The sequence below is a fragment of the Felis catus genome, chromosome B3 (assembly GCF_018350175.1).
Source record: "Felis catus isolate Fca126 chromosome B3, F.catus_Fca126_mat1.0, whole genome shotgun sequence".
Taxonomy (NCBI): domain Eukaryota; kingdom Metazoa; phylum Chordata; class Mammalia; order Carnivora; family Felidae; genus Felis; species Felis catus.
Window position 1 is genome coordinate 42,074,530 of NC_058373.1, and position 21,332 is coordinate 42,095,861.

Genomic DNA, 21,332 nt, shown 5'->3' on the forward strand with positions numbered 1-21,332 from the left:
CACTTCCATCCTGTTGAAGTCATTGTTACTTTGAGTCTCTGTAATAACAAAAGGCCCATCTCGGGAGTAAACACTGTCTAGATTTAATCACAAACCTGAGCAATGCCCCCTACAAACTTTGTTTTCACTACAACATCGTCATCGTCAGCTTTGCCAAATGCTGCCTTCTGGGCTGCACGAACAAGATTATCTGAGGCTCTTTTCACAGCATTTCCTGCTGCCTGGAGAGGGGGGAAAAGCATACATTGTATCATTAGAAACAGCCAATTTGGATTCACCAAGAATAGACATGAGAGTACAATTCATGGGATTATGAATGGCTTATCATCCAATTATAACACAGAATTTCTCTTTAGCAAGTATCCATCTGTCTGTCCAGCTGTCCAACGATTCTACCAATGCTGGCACCTACCTAACCTTCGCTCATTCACAGATAAATGAGATATAGTTCCTGGCTCCCAAAGAACACATACTTTTTTTTTATCTTTTACTATTAAAAAAATTTTTTTTTAATGTTTATTTATTTTTGAGAGAGACAGAGACAGAATGCGAGTGGGTTAGGGGCTGAGAGAGAGGGAGACACAGAACCTGAAGCAGGCTCCAGGCTCCGAGCCGTCAGCACAGAGCCCGACACGGGGCTCGAACTCATGAGCTGTGAGATCGTGACCTGAGCCAAAGTTGACCGCTCAACCGACTGAGCCACCCGGGCGCCCCAGAACACATACTTTTGAGGGAGAATTAAAATTATGTCCACAAATGATGGTAGCAATGTGAAACGTGTTAATAGAAGCATGCCCAGTGGTCACCTCCTTGGTCTAGAAAACTATCTCCCGCTGCCCCATCCAATTTAAAAAACTCAAAGATGTGGTTCAGATAGCACTCTTCCTGTCTGCCTTGGCCTTACCAACACCTACTCACAGTGCTCCCTGCGTGCTCTGCACTCGCTTCTTTGTGGCCATTTCCACACTTGGGGTTGCCTCTCCCTTCCTGGACAGTGAGTCACTTGGGGGCAGGGGCTGTGACTGTTCTCTCTGCATCCCTAGTACTTGGCATACTGGATGCCCAGGGGTGGCACTCACTGAATGCTTCTTGAGGGAATGATGGGCTAGGAAAGCACAACCTATCCCTGCATGGGAAGGCTGGGAGCCCCACAGTAACTAGGGCCTCGACAGGTATATTTTCCGAGTCACAGCTGGGCTTTATGCCAAGTGCTCAAGGGTGGGGCAATTGCTAGAGACAGGTAAAGAAAAGCTTTTTGATGTGAAGTCATACTGGCTTACTCTTAATGCTCATGAAGCATGGCCCTGGGGACTTGTCCTCTGCCCCCTGAGGTTTGGAATTTTCTTCGAAGGGTGGTCAAAGCTGCATTAAGACTCCCATATTGGGGCGCCTGGGTGGCACAGTCGGTTAAGCGTCAGACTTCAGCCAGGTCACGATCTCGCTCTCCGTGAGTTCGAGCCCCGCGTCAGGCTCTGGGCTGATGGCTCAGAGCCTGGAGCCTGTTTCTGATTCTGTGTCTCCCTCTCTCTCTGCCCCTCCCCCGTTCATGCTCTGTCTCTCTCTGTCTCAAAAATAAATAAACGTCGAAAAAAAAATTAAAAAAAAAAATTAAAAAAAAAAAAAAAAAAAAAGACTCCCATATTCCTTGCCCAGGCCACCTCTGAGTCAAGGGCTTGTGTGTGGGGATTAGCCATCAGAAAGTTGAGTTTTTCTTAAAGCGAACTAGCTCATCTGGCTGGTGATCTCAAGTCACCAACAGGGACTACGAGGGCTTTTACCCAAGAAGAGAAGGGGAAGCCAATTAATATATATGACAAACCTGGTCTCAAAATAGCTTTCTGAGTTTAGAGGTCATCGGTGCACTTTTCTGAGGCAGGAAATGGGGTCGAGTAACTTACCTCAGACCCTGCAGCTAGTATGTTACAGAGATGGGATTTGACTACAGATCAGTCTAGCCCCACGGGACCTCTGGGTCACTGCAAGGCACTCAGATAGGACACTGCAGCATCCAGTTAAATCAGCAATGATGACAGAGTGATGCTGTGCTCTGTCTGTGTAAGTCCTTGGCGGTTAGAGAAGCACATTCACATCTCTTGACCTTCCTAAGAGCCAGTGAGGCATCTCTATCCACATCTTATAGCTGAGGCAAACTAAGGCCTGAAAGGTTTTGAGTCATCTGTGTTAAGATCACATACTTCATACATGGCAGAGGCAGGACTTGAACCCAGGTCTCTCTTAACTCAGGATGCTTTCCCCAGAAGGGTCCCCCAAACCCACAAACCACATGTTCATCAACATGAAGCTTCCCATTTCCCCCCTGGGTTTAGCCCAGGGGTCAGACGAAGGTAAGGGGAGGTGGGTGAGAGAGAGAGACTCAGGAGACCCCAACAACAGAAATACATGTTAGGACTTGCAAAATAAAATTAAAGTTCTGGGTTTTGGTGAAATTGTTCTCATACTTCTGCCATTTATGAGTTTATTCACGACGTATAAACATTTTTTTTTTCAGCAACAGAAATAGTCTATATTCTAAATACCTGGAAAATCTAGGAAACTGGAAACAAAACGTCCAAGGCATAAGGAAATTCTGGCATAATCAGTTGATGTAATATCATGCAATCATTAAAAATGAGACTCATGAAGAATGGACCAGTTAGCTTTGCATAGAGAAATTATGACGCCTTGTCTTCAACTAAAAAGACACGTATGATAAAATGTTACGTGAAAAAAAGCAGAATGTCTCTTGCTATGATTACAAGTAGACACAACTATTTTGTATAGACATAAAACAGGAAGAGAAAAAAATGATAACATTTGACATGGGAAGATGTCGAGGCTATGTGATTTTTTTCACTCAACCATTTCCTTTGCTGTGTTTAAAACACTTCTGTAATTAAAACAATCAGGAAAACGTACATGCACTGGGAGAGACTGGATTATAACCTACATAATAACCATGTCCTTTGGGCTCTGGGAAACCTTAGCCACAGTCTCATATAAATGCCTCAGTCCTTTCCCTGCTTTCTTTTGCCAACAGTGGAGGAGGGCCCCCTCTTGAACAGGCACCATCTCGGGCGTGACAGATGCAAAGATAAAGATGTGGTGCCTGTGCCTAACGAGTTCACAGCCTCCCGAAAGACAGATATAAAAATAAATACGGTGGTATCAGGTGACAGGAACCCTAAGAGTGGTCTGGCTAGGGGCTCTGGCAGGATAGAGGAGGGAATGACTGCCTGACATGCAGGAGGTCAGGGAGGGCTTTCTAGAAGAGGGGACTCTAGTGAGGAGTCATGAAGAATGAGCAGGTTGGGCTGGTGGGGAGGGGCCGGGACATTCTGGGTGAGAGAGGGCCCCAACTCATGAGACCAGAAGGCACACATGGACAATGTCAGTCTGCTGGGGCAGCAGCTGTAGGATGCACGGCCGTACGTGGTAAAAATGAGAAAAGTAGGACAGCGTTAGCTGATGGAAGGCCTGGTGGGTCATGCCAAGGAAGTGAGACTGTCCCCGTTGGCGACACTTACCCGCTCCAACAGGAGTATTTTCCCACCAGCATCAGTGACCATTACCTGTAGCCGCCTCATGGCCTCTGAATCCTGGTCGGCCTTCACCTTGCAGGCCACGAGCAGCTGAGCCGTGGAAGCAGCGACCTGCTTGGCGGATGAGATGAGCTTCTCTTCACTGGCATGTCCCTGAACAGAGGCATTGGCCGCCTCACAGAGACTGCTGGTTGCAGCTGCCACCATCCGGGCCTGGGGACAGTTGACAGAGAAGTGACCCAAGGCCCAAAACTCCCTCAGGGGACCCAAAAAGCAAATGGGAAGGAAGGAGAAGGTGACTCACGGCAGAAATCAGCCCCTGCGACCACTGTCCGTCATCCGCAGCATTGGCGGGGATGGAGCCCACCTAGAGAGCGTAGAAATCCGTAATGAGAGCCGGAAGGTGCAGGGTCATCTGCAGCCCCTCAGACTCTACCCTGCTCTGGAACTGGAGAGAACGACATCTCCTCGGACACACAGCACCACCGGCGTGAGAAGGGAACACCCTTTCTCATGTGGGATTCTGCCATTCTGAGACTGCCTGCGGTCCATGGCGCCACAGTGACTTAATCTGAAATGCTCAGAATGGTCTCCCTTTAGTTCCTGGTTAAACTGCTCAGGAGTGATGGACTGGGGCTGTCCTTACATGCTTACTTCCTCTGCTGACCTTTCTCCATTTCAAACATGGGAGCCACTGAGCCCTCTTCTTTCAAGGGCCAAGGGAAACTTACATCTCTCCTGATCATTGACCCTCAGGCCATGCTGTGACTTTCTGGCAGATGATGGGGGGGAAAAAAAAAAGATAGTGCTTTTCCTTTAGTAGGGTGGAGTGCAGACCTTGGTCTTAAGGAAACGCAGACTATTTTGTCAGGGGTGGGGAGAGAAGTAGGAAGCTAGATGTAAGATGATCTCTGCTTTGATTTAGAAATTATACGAAGAAGTGAAACATTTTCTGTCCAGATGTAGAGGGAATGGCTATGGGAGGAGACCTTTACATACCTTTACATGGCGGGAGGTGCCTGGAGAGGTCAGAGAGGAGTTCTCAAACCTCAATTTGAATATGAAATTAGGGACCTGCCAGCAATTATTAGGCACCACACCAGGGCTCGGTGAACACCAGATAAAACCCCAAGGTCCTGTCTATAAGCCTATAGTTTACTCAAGTCCAGGGGTGCCTCCTTTACCAACTTTCTCAATGTGTCAACAAGTTAGGTTCTCTTAGTACCTAGCAATCTGGTGCACGGTCAGCCCTTTATCGAGAGACTGAAATTTGTAGGTAAGATATTCCTAAAATCTTAAAATTGATCCATCTTTAGTCTTTACATATTGATGGGTCAACAAGTACTTGATTAAATAAGGTCAACACTCTGCTATATCTACAGAGCATAAGTGAAAAGCACAAAGGGACAGACCACATGCTGGCTGGAGAGAAATACAGATGTCAATAAGGAGCAATAGAACACACGATGGTTTAGAAAAAGGAGCCGAAGTCTGTGGTCTGGACTACGACAAGGCTTAGCTCACAAGACACTTCGTGGAGGAAGACAGATGGCCACTCGTTGGACCTAACTTCCTGTCTATATTACAAGTTTTCTCAGGTCAAGGTGCAATCGTATCCATCTACCTATACACTGATGGCAAAGGCCTTTTAATATCAGGCAGAAATAATTGAAAACGATGGTGACCAAATTCCCCAAACCCACAACCTGACAGGATTTCTGTAGTGCCTCTATATTTGAGAGGCTCTCTGCAAGGCGCGATTTGGATGGAGTCACTCCATGTTGTATGGGAACAACACCAGGGGTATTCCAAACTGTAAGACCCTCTTATATCCAGGAGTACTCTAATATACTAATAATCCTTTGGGTCACTGAAACAGAACTATGCTTTCATGCTAATGCGGATGGAATGGGTTACTAGGGATGAAGCAGATCAAAGAAATCTCAGATTTGAAACCAGACTGGCCTTTTTGATCGATGGGCTCAGGAAAATGCTAACTGCAGAGCTGGACGGCATTTAGCTCAGCAGTCCTCCAAAATGGATTGAGACGTTGGAGGTGGAAACTGTATTATATAAAGTCCCTGACCACGGTGCTCCTCCAGCCATCCGCTAGGAAAATATGACAGTTCACATCTTTAAATAGCTTAATCTACAGTGGGAATATAAACGTCTTGTTCAGGCCCTGATCACTGTCTGGAATGGGACGCTTTCCTTAACAAGAAGCAGATGAGAGGCCCAGCAGCCAAACCCGTCCTTCTGGAGGTCAGGCTTAAGCGAACAGAGTTTTCAGTCCGATGGGGCAAAGACGACCCGTTCAGTGAGGGAGGGCGCAGCACTGGTTTCCTCAGTGCGGGCCACGAGCGTTCACATCTTTCCCTCAGCCCTCAGAGGCTCTTGCTGTGGCAATGTCCCAGCACGTGGCCAGAGGGGTTTACCCACCTTTCCTTGGGCCACCAGCTCCCTCTGGGCTGCCGAGGCCGATTTGACCAGGGCACTCGTGGCAGCGGCAATGGATTTAGCAGCTTCCAAAATCTGTTCTTCAAAATCCAGGGTCTCATCTGCTTGCTATAACAAAAGAAAATGGCGTCACATGCCATTCACATCCACAAAGGGCGCTTTTTTGCCCAACTACTTACTGCTCCATCACCTGGCTCTTCATCCGTTTATGTCTTTTGGCTGACAAACCACACCCAGGGCAGGTAGGCCTAAGCTGCCCCAAATCTCCATCTGCTGCCTCCCCCCTTCCCCGGTTCTAAAAGGTACAAGCTGCTAGCATGGACATTCTACACAAATTTCAAATCAGGAAATTCTAAGACTATTTTTCCAGACCAGAATCTTTAACAGGATGTAAATTCACTGTGAATAAACTACGCTCAAATTGCTCCATTAGCATCAACAACCGAAATTTAAATAATCGGTAATCAATTCTCACGAGTGGGTGGTGGAATCCTCTTCCAGACCTTAAGGCTCAAAAATGGGTGGAAACAACGATGAGGTGGCTAGGAGTTGCGAAAAGCCTTATTTTTCTTGGGTAAAAACAAAAGCAAAACCGTATTTGCGTCTTCTGCGGCTGAGCAGAAGGAGTTACTTACTAGCCACAGCTCACCAAAGGGGGGAAAGAAATCCAGGTGACATGACATCGAGGTGGAGCTTGTTCAGCTCCCTGGGAATGTGAGGCCCGGCTCCACCTGGGGAAGACCTCCGGCCATGACTGTGCAGGTGTTATGAAGCTAGGAGGGCCCTGCTCTAAGTTCACCAGCACCAGGCCAGCACAGCCCCGGGAGCTGAAGAGAAGCTCTGGTAAGTGGGGCAAGCCTAAGGACCTTGATCCCAGGCTGGCTGGGATGCAGTCTCACAATTTGGGGTGGTCACGCTGGATGCCCTCCGTGGTCCGCTCACCACTAATGTTCTGTGCACCTGAGTACGGTTAAGTCCCCCTTTGGTTAAGGAAAGTTAAAGGTGTGGCTGGTACCTTTCAGGCACTGCAGTGAGGGTCAGGTATAGCAATACTTTTCTTTGTGTGTTAAAATATACATGCCATTCACCCTCTGAACCAATTTTAAGTGTACAATGCAGCATCATCAGGTGTATCTGCAAGGCTGTGCAACAGCAAAACGTCTTTAAGAGTGCCTACCATGTGCCAAATGTTTTGTTAGGCATTTCCACTTCCAATGCTTGTTTAATTCTGAGAAAGAGGAAAACAAATCTTACACTGTAGTTATATTCATTCTCATATTCACAGTGAGAAAGCAGACTCAGGGAGCTAGAGTGTTGGGATGAGGTCATAGGGCTGCAATTAAGATTCCCCATCTCTCGGACTCCATGAGGATCTGTTCTTACTAGCCTGGTCACCCCTCTGGGCATCAGTGATGACTAACTTCGTGCCAGAGGCTCAAAGTTGATCGCTAATGGTCCATATGGAACCTCAGACAGGATAGATACATAGGTACAATTTTTTTTTTCCGTTCCCCATTCTTTATGACCACATCTTGAACTATGAGAGATTCCAAGCTCATTTTTATTTTTTACAAGTCATGTTATCAAAATAACATTTCAGTGCACGTCTGGTGAATCCAGAGAACGACGCCAGCATTTTAGAAGTTCTGAGAAGCCATACGTTCTTTCTTATCTGACCAAGTCTTGCTCTAGGAGCATTCAGGACAGAAGTGGATTCAGTTGCAGTGGATTCATTTTGGAGTAAGGGAGCTTATAGTAGTGGTGGAGTATAACATCTATTTACTGAAATAGAAAAACAACTCATCGTAAGACACTGGCATAAAAGGTACTATCATACGTAGGCCCCAAAGAAATTGCATTAGGCTCTGATATCAGTAGTTATCTAGTCAGTGACCTCGAATTAAGAACTTTTTTGGAAATTCGTTCTACCAAAGAAACTCAAGTATCTAACAGATTAAAGCACCAGGGAAATCACGTAATTCTTGAGCCCCAAGGGAGCCCCCTCCACTGTGGCAGGGGAAACAGAAGCCCATGGTGGCTTCTGAATGGGTCCCAGATCCTGATCTTAGGCGGCCTCCAAGGTGAGTCCATGCACAGTGTGAAGTACCCCATCCGACTTCTGCTTTCTCAAATTTTGGGATCCACAAAAATGGAGTTTTCTTCCAATTAAGTGCTAACTCTAAGCCATGGCTAGATCTTACAGAATCCTCCTATTAAAACTAATTTTAAAGGCCTCTGCCATGTCTCCTGCTGCCGTCAAGTTTTTTGGTAGAACACGTGCTTGACATAGATATTCAGCTTGGGAATATTTTTGACACCCACAGATTTTTCTTGCAGTGGCAACTGGTATAATGCCTGCTGATGAATTTTTGTTTTTCTTTCCGTAACATCTCGATGTTTTCCAACGAACGTGGCAGAGAGCCTCCTGTCTGGGAGACACTTGCTCTGACTAAAAAGTACTAATTTCCCAAGAAAGGCTTAATAAAGCCGAACGGGATGACAACAGGGACAGAGGGCTAACGTCTAGACATTGCAGGCCAGGTTTATCCCTAAGACTAAATGCCCATCTTTTCTCTCCTGCTGGACATAAACATCAACACCGGGCACTTCTTCATACCACACACGACTTCTAGCCTACAAGGTGGGATTCTCCCCAAGCCAAGGCCACTCGGAAATGCCTAAGTGTCCCTGTCCATGCTGCCGTCTGCTTGGCTCTCACCAGCACCTGTGACGGCATCTGGGGGAAGGGCGGTGAGAGCTACAAGAGGAGGAGGGCGCGTGCTCAAGCGTGTTGCAGAAAAGGGAAGAAGCAAAGTGGCTTGGTCTTCAAAGGATCTTCCTACATAAAAGGATCACAACGAAATCGCAGGATTTGTCAACAGAACAAATCCCGCTGTAGCTGGGGGATGGCGGGCAGTGAGGACAGTCACGTGGAGCCGCTACAAGGAGAGCCTGAAGAACCCCGACACCCAGGGCACAGGGAACTTAAGAAAAGGCTTTCATTAAACAGGCTAATAAACGGGCAGCCCTTGCTCAGAACCACCTGATGATCTGGTTCAAGATGCAGATTGTGTTTCAATAGGTCTCATTTCTAATGGAAGTGGGCTACTCCACGGGAAATGCTAGCCTGGGCTACGGGAAACAGACCCCAGTTAACTGAAGCCTACCCGCCTGACATTTCCTCCAGGACACGGCCTGTGTTTTATTCCACTAATGTGGTCTCTCGAGTATACAATCAGGCAGCGTAGACTACATGATAAATGTTTGCTGAATGAACGTATCCATTCAAAACGAGTCTTCCAAGTTCTAGAGTTCAGCCAGAGGGCAATTTACACGGTTGGGGAAGGAGAAATGCATGGAGTAAGCGTCTACATCAGTAACTGTCCGGTCTGGGTTCCTCCGGGAGGAAGAAACACACATCTATACACTGGCTCCTGCCCCGTTCAAGGCCATGGGTTGTTATTTGTCTGCTCTGCCTTCACCCCTCAACCTGCATCCGTAGTTTGGTGTGACGTCTACTCGTGCACATACGGATGCAAATGGCATTTCCAGCATTTTGCAAAGAGGCTCTTAGCAACGCAGTGCTGGTGAAAAGAACACCAGATGTGCCAACAGAGAATCTGCTCTGCTTAAATGATTGCTGAATCTGTCTTCTCATCCTCTGTACAGTGTGCCCTTTTCCCTGCTCCCCTTCACTGTAAGAAAGCACTGGCCAGCTCACCGCCAGCCCTCAGGAGCTGTCCCTCCTGGACTGTCCACTAAGCCCTAGCAGAGGACAGACCTATCCTCCTCTCGACTGTCTGGTAGCTGTGGGAAAGGCCCAAGCACCCTTTTGCTAGTATTTTTCCTGTTTGGTGATCTCCTGCAGAGCTTCTCTTTTAAACAGTTGGAGGTCTGGGGAAGTGCCTCTGGGGAAAGGCCACGTTTTGGGCTGGCTCTCTTGATGCCTGCTTCCTGTGCTCAGAAGAACATGTGAGGCTCTTGTCTTGTTCTGACTGATCTAATGTGTCTCAGGAGCTTGAGGTTCTACTGGGGTACGAAGGGGGAGAAGAGAAGGGAAGGGAAAGGGGAGGTTTTTACTCAGTTTGCATTTTGCCTTTTGGCCTTTCAGGCATTCTGAGGACATAACCTTTGGAGCAATTCGTTTTCTGAACCTGCCTTCCCTCCTACCTGATAGGGTTGTTATAAGTACATTATAAATACATGTAGAGCACAAGTGACTCGTAGCAAATGCTCAACAATTCCTAACAATTAATTTCATGGTGACTTCTCTTACTACCTTCGTGTTCTGTGGTTTTAAAAACTGTTCTTTGTAGACTTGGTGCTAAGCTAGTCTGTTTTCCCTCTCTGAACCATTTTCCACTCATCATTTGGAGAAAGGGTCTAACTGCCACTTCTGATGACAGCCTAAAATAACTATAAATAAAACCCATAATACACCAATGATGAATGAATTTCAAGTAACACAAGATACCGACTGGCACTGCTTCCAGCTTCTGCCTCAACCCCCCCAAAGGAGATGGGCAATCTGGGTTCTAGTCAGTGCCCTGCACTTTCTGACCACAGAGAATTTGCTGCCTTTCTCCAGGTATCAATCAGTTTTCTATTCGTTACTTACGGAGGAACCTCGGCTCTCTTGGTCCTGTAGCCTAGAGGTGCTACAGTTCCAAATTAAACATTTCTTAAGAAGGTGCTGACTTTCTCTCTTCCTTATTCTCTTAGTCCCCTCCATGGAGAAACCCTGCCTCCCTCATGCCGCATCTTGGCCAACCTTCTCCCTGACGGGTTGTGGGGCACATGGTGCCCAGAGAAAAAATGTTTTGGTCTGTCGTCCTTTTGCTTGCCATTTGTGAATTACATCCCTGCAGCCCTATGGCCCCTTCCCCCATGAGCTTGAAGGTGAGGTAGCTGAGGGTATCCATAGGAGATGGTCCAAAGGTCCCTGCCCTGGTGTCCGCCTCCCTCTGTGTAAACCTCCTTTAAGGGACTGCCTTGCTAAGAGCTGATAAACACAGGGGTCACCTTTCTCACAACTGGCTACAAAAACCAGATCACAACTCATGGTGCCATTTTTCCATTTAGAAATTGTGCTTTGTTCTGTGTTACCCAAAGTCCTGCAGAATGCTTGCTGTTAAAAACAAGGTCGTATCACATCAGACGCTTAAAAAAAAAAAAAAACAACTCTGGAAATATTTTTTAAAGGTGTGGACATTTTGCATATAATTTAAATATACTTGAGGGAAAAAAGGAGGCCAACACCAAGAACACACACAACACCAGGGAAGCATTTTCTTGCCAATTGGAAGCCTGAGTGGAATAGTTTGGCTGCTACCAGTTTGCTTCTGGTATTGAACTGAGAAGTGCCTTGGGGGAGACCTTAGCCTGTACCCAAAAACTCAACTGTATAAGAGCCAAATCAGCTTTTCTTTGAGAGGCCACATGGGTGGGTTGTCTTTAGGACCACCACTCTTACTATAAATGAGAATTTATAAATGGGAAGATTCTTAGAATAACTAGACCTGCCAAGATCCCAAACCTGGACAGCTGGCCTCGTTCCCCTGAAAGCCCTAGGCAAACAGTAAACAGTCAAAATGGATGATGGAGAGAAAGGAGTGCCAAATGGTTTTGCCTCCAACTTGGGGAGGGACCACTCTTTGTACCCAGGTAATAACTGCATGTTCATGCAGCATCCATTAGAAAGGGTCCGAGCTTGCACGATTCGTATCTTAGGAGTGGTTTTCCCATGGTAGCTCTTGTTTTATTTGTTTTATTTTATCTTTTTCCTGATAAAAAGTAACACCACTGAAACCATCTTTTAATTGCTACTTCTGTTTGATGGAAAAATTATTAAAGATGATCGTGCTTTCAAAACAAGTCATGTGAGTGTTTACTTAGGAAGCACAGACAAAAAAAGATAATGGAATGCTTTCAAATATCTCGATCAGATACATTTGCTGCTGTGATAGGAATCCTCTATGTAACTGACGAGAGTGTGACAAGACCTCCTGTTCTACACGGTCGGGAGTCACCTAGGAACACGGGCGGGTTGAGTTCCCCACACACCTTTGCTTTTCACACTCTTTACATCTCCGGGACTGGCAGCCACTAGTGGCAAATGAGCTCAAAGCCCCCACTTCAGCCTTACAGAAAATGTCCTATCTCTTCCTACTGCTCCCTGAACACCTGGCTGCCCCTTCCCATCCACTCAGCTAATCAGTACAGCATGCTGGCCAACAGCAAGATTACAGAAAGAATTAAGAAAATCCCATCAGTTTTAACAAATGGGTTTCCCCTCAAGGCCCTTTTAAACTGGGTTTTTCTTTTTCGTTATTTATAATAACTTGTCATCTCTTTCCCATGACAGTTTGTCATTTTGGTCCAATAACTTTAACTGCAGTCAAAACCCAAACGCTGTCCTCTAGCTGCGTGAAGGTGGCAGCATCTTGCACACCCTCCAAACTGATCTGTTCTCAGTGGACAAGGATCCCAGGGACAGGCTCCACGTTATAACTCTGGAAGCTGGGACTCCAACACTGTGTTTCCCTCTCCTGTGTCATCACTTTGCTGCTGTCACTACGCATTCACTGCAAGCAACTTGGAGATGGCTTCTAGACATAACAGGGGAAACTTTCCTGACCAACCTGTTCAAACCACTGGCTCGCCACCTGTGTGGGGCATTGCTTACACACATACTCAAATGTGCTCTTAAAAGAGCACTTCTCTGCTCCAAAAGACTGAGCTGTTGGCACAATGGTTCTCTTTCCAGAAAGCAGTGCTCAGTCTTCTGTTGAGACAGATCAGAATGAACTCACAAGCTTCACAGGCGCTTCCATGAGGAGGAGGTCAAAGCCAACCAAAGGCGGCTTGCTGCGTGCCAGAAAAAATGTTTCATAATCCCAAACTTCCTGTTGCACCCAATTAGGCCATGGAATTACTTTCTGATTGTCAGCTTATTCTAAATATTATCAACTTCGACTGACCAGTTAACCTATTACAGGAAATGTGACAGACAGGGTGCACACTATCTTTGTTAGATACATTTAGTCCTGAGGTTTTTATAAACCCAGTGACTCACCATCCCTACAGTTAGTATGGCTGATTTGGTTTATATGTTTTGATACTATGGGCAGAAGGGAAATTTACAGAGAGTTGATCTGTGTTTAAATATTTGCTAGAAATTAGATTATGAAAATTACTAATTTCTAAATTGAAGATCAGGATGAAATGCAAATCTACGTGTGTGGGGGTTATAATGCTTTTAGCCCATGTCACAAACATGGCCTGGAACCTTCCATTTTTTTTCCACTGAGCATATCCCTTAAGGATTCATTACTGACAAAACTAAGCTATACATAATGTCTCAAGCTCTTACGAAAACATCCACAATTATGATTTGTTTCTACAACAAACAAGAGAATCTAGTGACACCGATACAGGTCTTAAACGCTACAAGAAAAAACGGAAATATAGCATTATGAAATGGAATGAGCACCCCGTCTTCTAAATCTGCTTGTGAGTTTAACATATGCTTTCCTGTTGCCTTATAAACTATATTAGGAACCCCCGGAGACAGGGCAAGACACTGTAGGAATATGTTTGATATATAGTTGGATTAAATAACAACCTAATATATCAAACATATCACACAGAGGCCTGCAGAAAAGGCATCCAGGTTTGACTGAGCTCGAGAAAAGGCAGAGTACTGCAGGCTACGGCTGCAGGGGGTGGTCACCACTGCCGCAAGTCCATTACCTCTCTGTGGAGCACAGTCTGTCTGTAAGTGTGGAAACGACACCATTAGCAACATTGTAGGTACACGCACCAGCCTTAATACCATCCGACCTTCTCTCCTTTTGCTTTGATACCATCCTCCCAAGAAAACAGTGGATCCAACAGTGCCAATTGGTTATTTGTGTTTGGCAGATCCCAGGCAAAAAGAGGTGCTGAGATTTTAAGGGCCTGAGGGGGGAAAAGGTGCCAGGAATCATCTTCATAAACCATGGAGCATTCTACTTTTAAAACAGGCGACCTGAGAATGCGGTGAGCAAAACAATTCAAACAGACAAAAAAAATAAAACATTGCCCATCCCCGATACTATTCCTTTAAGCAGTGTAAATGCTCTCCCGTTAGGAAAGGAAAGCATTATTTGCTCTCTACTAAGGGCTTGTGTGTTCGTGTGTAGTTACAGGGATGGGAATGCGAGAGCAAATGCTTATTCACAGTATCTTGGGGATTACTTATTTTTTTTCAGTTATGGAAGGGGATGGAGAGAACCAATGAACCACAAAAGACTGGCTGCTTTTGGTGTCAGACTGGGAATTAAAAAAAAAAATGTTTATTTTGACAGAGTGTGTGTGAGTACAGGGAGGGGCAGAGAGACAGGGAGAGAGAGAACCCCAAGCAGACTCCCCACTGACAGGGCAGAGCCCGATGCGGGGCTCAATCTCATGAACCACGAGATCATGATGACCTGGGCCGAAATCAAGAGTCGGACGCTTCACTGACTGATAAACTGGGGAAATGCATTCCTTTATAAAGGTAAGGAAGATATCTGATTTTATGCAGTTATTACCACATAGCAGATGGTTTTGTTCCTAGACAGGCACAAAAGCCCTGGTTTGGGTTGAAGATTTCTTTAAAAGAATTTTATCGATAATATAATCCACGTGTCAGGAGCCTCTGGCCAATGGGTGGCGTAAGACTTCACATCATTGTGAGGCACTCAGAAAGTACTGAGCACCCTTCCTTATAGGAACTGGGGAGCGGCCTAAGGTAGGCGTCCCCAAGGAAGAGACTCAGATCAACAGTTATGTCCACTTTGACCTTGACTGAAGGATTCCTTGGCTCTCCGTAAAGAGCCACACTGTAAATACAAAAGCTAGGTGACCCCAGGGCAGTGCAGGGAGCACCCACGCATCCACCTCTGCAGCCATCATTTATTTTTTAAGTGCTCTTATTTTTAAAACACTGCTTTACAAAATTTTAAAACCCAGGCACTCCCTGAATTCCACTGTCATTCTTGTACATTCCCCGCCTGTCTCCTTTGTATGTAAGTGTTGTTTACAGAGTTATACCGAGCACATAATTCTGCATCCTGTTTTTTTGTTCTGTTTTGTTTTTTTTTACTTTACGTTTATGCCATGAGGAGAATCCTCTGCACACCGAACAGTCCTACCAACATTATTCTCAACAGCTGTGTACTTTTTCTTCAAGGAGACACTCAGGTCACGTCTAACTTCTTCCTACTACAAACAAGGCTACAGGCAACAGCCCCGACCCCTTCCCCTCCCCCAGGTTTCTTTCTCTCTGGATTTCCTCCTTTGCACAGGAAGTGGCAGTAACAGCTCAGAGGGTACAGGCAAACCAAAAAGCTTCCCTGTGGAGCTGCCCCAGCCTCTGACATTGGCTAAACTCAGAAAACTGGTATGAACTGACTGTGTCATCCATAGCGCACATACAATGCTTCCAGATCAGTCGAGGCCACCTGACTCTGGCAAGGTATTTTGCCTCTGATTCTGCAAGGACAGGCGTTGCTTTGTGGGCACGTTGCAAGGACCCGACGAGCCAACGCCTGTAAAGCACTGCTTAGCACATACTTGGTACTCAATCAGTGTGAGTCTTTTATTTTCTTTTTGCTAAGGCCATCAGCTCATGGGTCTATGGAAAAATTATTCTTTCAGGCATTCTCCTAGGAAGTAGTAGATAAAAGTCTCTGAAGCATCTTTTTGGTTACTGCTTATTCAGTTAGGCACCGTATTCTTAAATGATCTCATTTAACTGTTATAACAACAATGCTATGGGGTAGGACCTCTAATTGCTGGGTTTTTTTCAGATCAAGAATCACGAGGTATATCAATGGCTGGACAGAGGGCAATTAGGACTCAGAGACAGAGCACAGAGGGACCTTACAAAAGGACAAAAGGAGAGGGATTAAAACAGGAGCTCTCAGAATCTGGGGAAGTGCTAATGTTACATGAGCACCAGGCTAATTCTCCAGAACAGTGTCAATTGACGTGACTTCAGCAATAGCAGACGCAAGCTCTCCAGGAGAGGCTACTTGTGCTAAATCAGATGAGGAAAAGGGAAGACAAATTACACACAAAGCCTCCAAATCTTAGTCAACAGTTGCTTGCTTCTTAGTTGAATGCACATTTTCCATTTGCAATTAACCTGATTTATCAAGCAGAAATAAAGACAAAGCCAGAAAGTGGGAGTTGCCCCTATATACACATCCAGTTCTTAAACTTGTTGAGAACACCTAGGACAATCTCAGACCTCTTAAGACCCTCAGGTTACAGGCTAGTCGAGAGAACCCTGGTAACCCCCAAATCAGAAAGCCGTAACTCCTAAATTACATCTTGATGAGAGATTTACAGAAATGCCTTCACCAACTATCAGCAACTATCGGGAGACTGGTTCTAAGAATTTAATGGTTTTAAGAAGGTTCCCAAGCTCAATACATTCACTTACATGCTCACGTCTGTTTTACATGCAGCATTAACCTGGGTGCTGCTTTTGAGTGGTTTGGTGTATTTCAGTGCTCAGACTCCATCTTTTGGTTTTATAAAAATGGTAGAGTTTTAGGCATACCTAATCTGGGGGATCCAGCTTTTTCTGAGGGGAAAAACCATATTTTACCTCCTAATGTTTTTGGGTCCTTGGAAGAGAAGTGAGGTGATAGGTACCAGCAGGGACTTGCTTGAATACAAAGAAAAAGAGGCCTCCTCTGATTCCACCGTCTTCTGGGAGAAGACAGCCGTGGGAGATAGAGTGAAAGGTAACTGCTTCTGGACAGGACTGGGCTTTGCCCCTGGACAGCACTAGCTCACCATCCTTTTATGTATAATTGTCCTTTCTATGGCCCCATCTTAGAGTAAGTCCTTAAATGGCTGTTTCTCTTTAACATCTTAAGTTTTACATTTTTAAAAATGTTTTTATTTATTTTTTTACAGAGAGACTGAGCATGAACGGGCAAGGGGCAGAGAGAGAGGGAAACACAGAATCCGGAGCAGGCTCCAGGCTCTGAGCTGTCAGCACAGGGCCCAATGCGGGACTCGAACCCACAAACCGTGAGATCATGACCTGAGACGAAGTCAGATGCTTAACCAACCGAGCCACCCAGGCTTCCCTTAACGACTTAAGTTTTAAACATTTATCTAGATGACCAACACAGATGGAGAAAACATACCAGCCCCCAGTCTCCAGCATATACTGAGGAAGTCTGTTACTAGGTCCACTTTGAGGTCCACATTACCCTTTACTGATTTGAAGAAAAGGAGAGACCCCGCATTGCTATTTGCACTGCATTATGGAAACCAGAAAATTTGAGGGTGACAACGTCCCCTTCAGTAACAGGGACTTTCCATAGTAAGCATCTAACAGCTGCTTTCTATATAGTGGAACTAAATTCAGATCCTAAGTGCCCTGGATTCTTCCTTTGGATACCCAAAGGTATTTTTCTGGGTGGTTAACCTGAAGGATCAACCCATGGGTTTTTTTCCATGCCCTGTAAAAAGGTGCTGGGCAGGTAGAGCAGGTCTGCCACTTGCCAGTCTAACCACGGGGAAGGGGACAGGCTCCCTGTGGGCACACCTAGCTTCACTTCACAGCCATCCACAGGAAGACCTATTGACATCGGACAAGCAGCCACACATGGACACTCACTTTCGGTTTGGCTCTTGGCTTCAGTTGCTCTAACTTCTTAGCAGCAGCCTCAATGGATGCCGCAGCCCCCAGTAATTCTGTTTCCGCGATGACAGTTGGGTCTTCTGGATCCACCCACTCTGTTCCTAAAATCAGTCCAAAGAGGGTCATTCTTGGTAGCTATGACCGCAGGGCTCTGGCTTCATTCCCAACCATGTCTGGATTTACGTGCAAGGAGGCTCCGTCAGCCTACTAGTTGCACCGTCCTAAGGGATCTTCTCTCAAGCTCTCACCGAGATCAGCTGGGCGAAGGGGAGCTCCTATCTGATCCTGCCGCTTGTGTAAGTCAGTTGTGTATACAGCCCTACCGCAGGAGCACTCATCGATGCAGTGTCAAAAATCAAGATCTCATGGTTCAAGGCCAGCTCGAGCCTTACTCTGACCTCTTTCTTAAAGCTCATGACCGCAAGTAACCATTTTCAAGATACTTGAGACTATGCGGACCACACAGATTTGTCATCCTCTTCTCTTGGGGACTCATGGAGAACCACCATTCACCTCAACTCAGACAAAGGGAACCTGATAAGAAAACCTTGCTCTGGTGAGGTGACTGCTTCTAATGTGACCACAAGGGGGTGTGCAAACCATGTACGGAGATGGTATCATTTCCTAGACATGGACTGTATGATTGAATGAGGATATTCTGATGAAGGCAAATGCAGATAAAAATAAAGGGCGATACCCTTAAGACAAGTGAGCTGCTCTAGGTGGATTATACCATTTAAGTGGAAGTACTTAATCAAAGGACTGGAAAAGAGCCTTGCTTGAGGAGGATATTACTTTGAAATTCTAACTCTATTCTCATTTGCTAAAAAAAACAAACCAAAAAACCCAACAAAAAAAACCCCTACTGTATTCCTTCTGACTGCGTTCACCAAGAAAGGGCCTGTGTTGGCTGCGGGGTTTCTTTGCTCAGTTCACGGCCACTGAGTGGCGTCCCACGAGATGACACGAGAGAATCCAGCCTACCTTTCATGGCTTCTGCTGCCTGGATGAGCTCAGTCACGGCACCAGCGACGCGCTTGGAGAAAGCAGCCAGCTGGTGCTTGAGTTCCGGGCTGGGTTTCTGAAGAATCTGAGGATGAAGAATAAGTCAAATGCATAAGAAAGATGGTAGCCGTTGTGACAGAAAGCACACTCTTACTGGTGAACCGAGTTGGACAACCTGGTTTGAAGTTGCAACTCTGCCACCCAAGTGACTTCAGAAACTTGGGGGAAAACACTTAAGGCTCACTGGCCTTCAGTTTCCTGTGAGAAATGAAAAGTTGGGAATCACGAGTTTTTCTAAGGTCCCTCTGGACACATTTCTGTAAGATCGTAAGTGAGATGAAGTCCTTATGTGTCCTTTATTTGCCCTTTCTTTTGCCCATAAACCAAACATATGCACACGAAAATTACGCACAGTTTAGGAACATTCCGAGTGAACGCGAAAGCCTGAGGTTACAGGTCAGATGGTACTTGTGACAAAACAAATGTGGCACCAGAAGAAATATGTGACTCCGCTGGGGTCTCAGAGACAGAGTCCCAAGAAAGCACAACCTTCTGATCAGACAGCAAGCTCTCCTGCGAGAGATTCTGAGGATTTTCCTTTTTTTTTTTTTTTTTTTTTTGAACTGGCTCAAAGGTTTTTTTAAGTTTCTTTTTTTGCCTTTTGGTTTTTGATGGGGTTAAAAAAGATATTGGCTATCCAACACCCAATCCAATTTATAGGATATCCTGTGTGAGGATTTCTTCTCCAATTCACTCAAGAATGGGATGAGATCTTCACCATAAATTTACATTCTGACTTAAATCACCTTGCTCCTACCTAACTCTGAAATTCCTCTTCCAACATTCTTTTTCTGCATTTCTTTCTCATGCTTCCCAGTGCTACTCTTCACATTGAGAAATGCTCAAACCTTCAGGAGGAAAGCACAACGGCTGCCTCTCTCTGGATAATTCTGAAGCCTCGAGCCAGGGATAAACATCGCTTTGGAACTGGACAAACTTGTGTTCACACACCTGGCTTCCTTTGTGCCTGCTTTTGGATGCTGGGCAGATTAATGAACCCCTCAGAACCTGTTTTCTCCTCTGTAAAGCTGGGATAATGACTATTCCTCAGGATTGGCATAAAGATCAAAAGGAGTAACACATAAGAAACACCCTGCACAATGCCCCCAACACGGCAGGTGTTCGTTAAATGTTAATTCCCTTCTTGGTGTCCCATACTCATTCTTAGGAGTCTGGAAAAGAAGTCTTTTGGACCCCAGAGATAAAAGAAAACTGTAAGTCTGGTTAAAAAAAATCTGGGTTTGGGGGAGTTAGTGGGATTATACTTTGACCAGCACTGGCCGCACCAGTGTGTAGAAGACATCGTGTTACATGCCTGAACCGATTAGTCAAAGGTCTTTGAGCATCACTTAACATGCATCCATCACCATCCTCCTTCCTTTGGCAATCTTTAAAATTTATTTTCTATTTGCTACTGTTCCATGAATTCAGTTATTCTGCTCTTACTTTCTCACCCTAGGACTTATACATATCACTATGCAGATACTAAGAACTCAGTACAGGGGCATCTGGCTGGCTCAGCTGATAAAGCATGTGGCTCTTGATTTGGGAGTTGTGGGTTCAAGCCCTATGCTGGGTGTAGAGATTACTTAAAGAAAATTTTTAGGAAAAGAAAAGAACTCAGTACAATTCTGAGAATGAGTGAACCAATGAATGGATGGGTAAAAACAGAGCAACATACCATTGGGACAAGTCCTAATATGATAGCTTCATGGACCAGTTCTAAAACACTAGAACCATGGAGAGGTGGGGGGAGGAAGTTAAGTGTCTTTTATTTTCTAACACAGCCAGGGGTAGGCAGTTTAGTTAAATAAATGTTCTAGAGTCAATTTACCTATGTAACCCTGGTCTAGTTACTTTTCTTCTAAGCCTCAGTGTAAGTAAATTGCCTAGTAAATAGGCATAGCAACAGTCCTTTTGTTACCGACTTGTGGTAAGACTGCATAAATTAATATGTAATTTGATACAATATATATTCCCATCAGGGCTATTGATAGAATTGGACTGAAGTACAGATTGGGCACCAGGGTTTTTAAAAGTCCCCCATGAGATTCTCATATATAGCCAAAGTTGTGAACCACTGCCCTAGACTCAAATGGTACCATTTGGCACCACTTAATCAAAGGCCTGTACTATTTTTTCCCCCCTGAAACAATACATGTTGTAAGTTCACCAAGTGAATAATGGTTAAGGCTCAGGGTTTGAAAAGCTAAGTGGTCCATAGCCTTGTTCGTTGCTTAGTTCGTTTATCCATGGTGGTCAACACAACAAGAATAAGCAAAGAATTAAAAGTATGATGGGAGATTCACAGTAAATGATGAAAGACTGAACATTCCCTACCTAAGATCAAGAATATGGTAAGGATGTTTGATCTCACACCCTTATCAGTATTGTACTAACATTCCTGGACAGTGCAATAAGGCAAGAAAAATAAGTAAATGGTACAGAGATGGAAGAGAAGAAGTAAAAGAATCTTTCTTTATAAATAATGTGAATGTCTATATAGAAAATTCTGAGGCATATGTAAACAAAAGCTTCTAGAATAAGTGAGTATAGCAAGGTGACAGGCTATAAGGTCAATA

The 21,332-nt window shown here is 45.2% G+C and overlaps 1 protein-coding gene across 13 annotated transcripts in view; it reads right to left on the minus strand.

Moving 5' to 3' along the window:
• The window catches only part of TLN2 (talin 2), a 442,548-nt gene that overhangs the window by 5,490 nt on the left and 415,726 nt on the right, over nt 1-21,332 (minus strand). For 12 of the 13 annotated variants that reach the window (XM_019832311.3, XM_019832310.3, XM_019832308.3 and 9 more), the window contains 6 exons: nt 18,670-18,775; nt 17,662-17,786; nt 5,979-6,104; nt 3,844-3,906; nt 3,525-3,752; nt 96-221 (listed from right to left, as the gene is read on the minus strand). In XM_019832311.3, coding sequence (XP_019687870.3) covers nt 96-221; nt 3,525-3,752; nt 3,844-3,906; nt 5,979-6,104; nt 17,662-17,786; nt 18,670-18,775 — 774 coding nt within the window. The remainder of the gene's footprint in view (nt 1-95; nt 222-3,524; nt 3,753-3,843; nt 3,907-5,978; nt 6,105-17,661; nt 17,787-18,669; nt 18,776-21,332) is intronic. The other variant, XM_011282911.3, reaches the window with a different exon arrangement.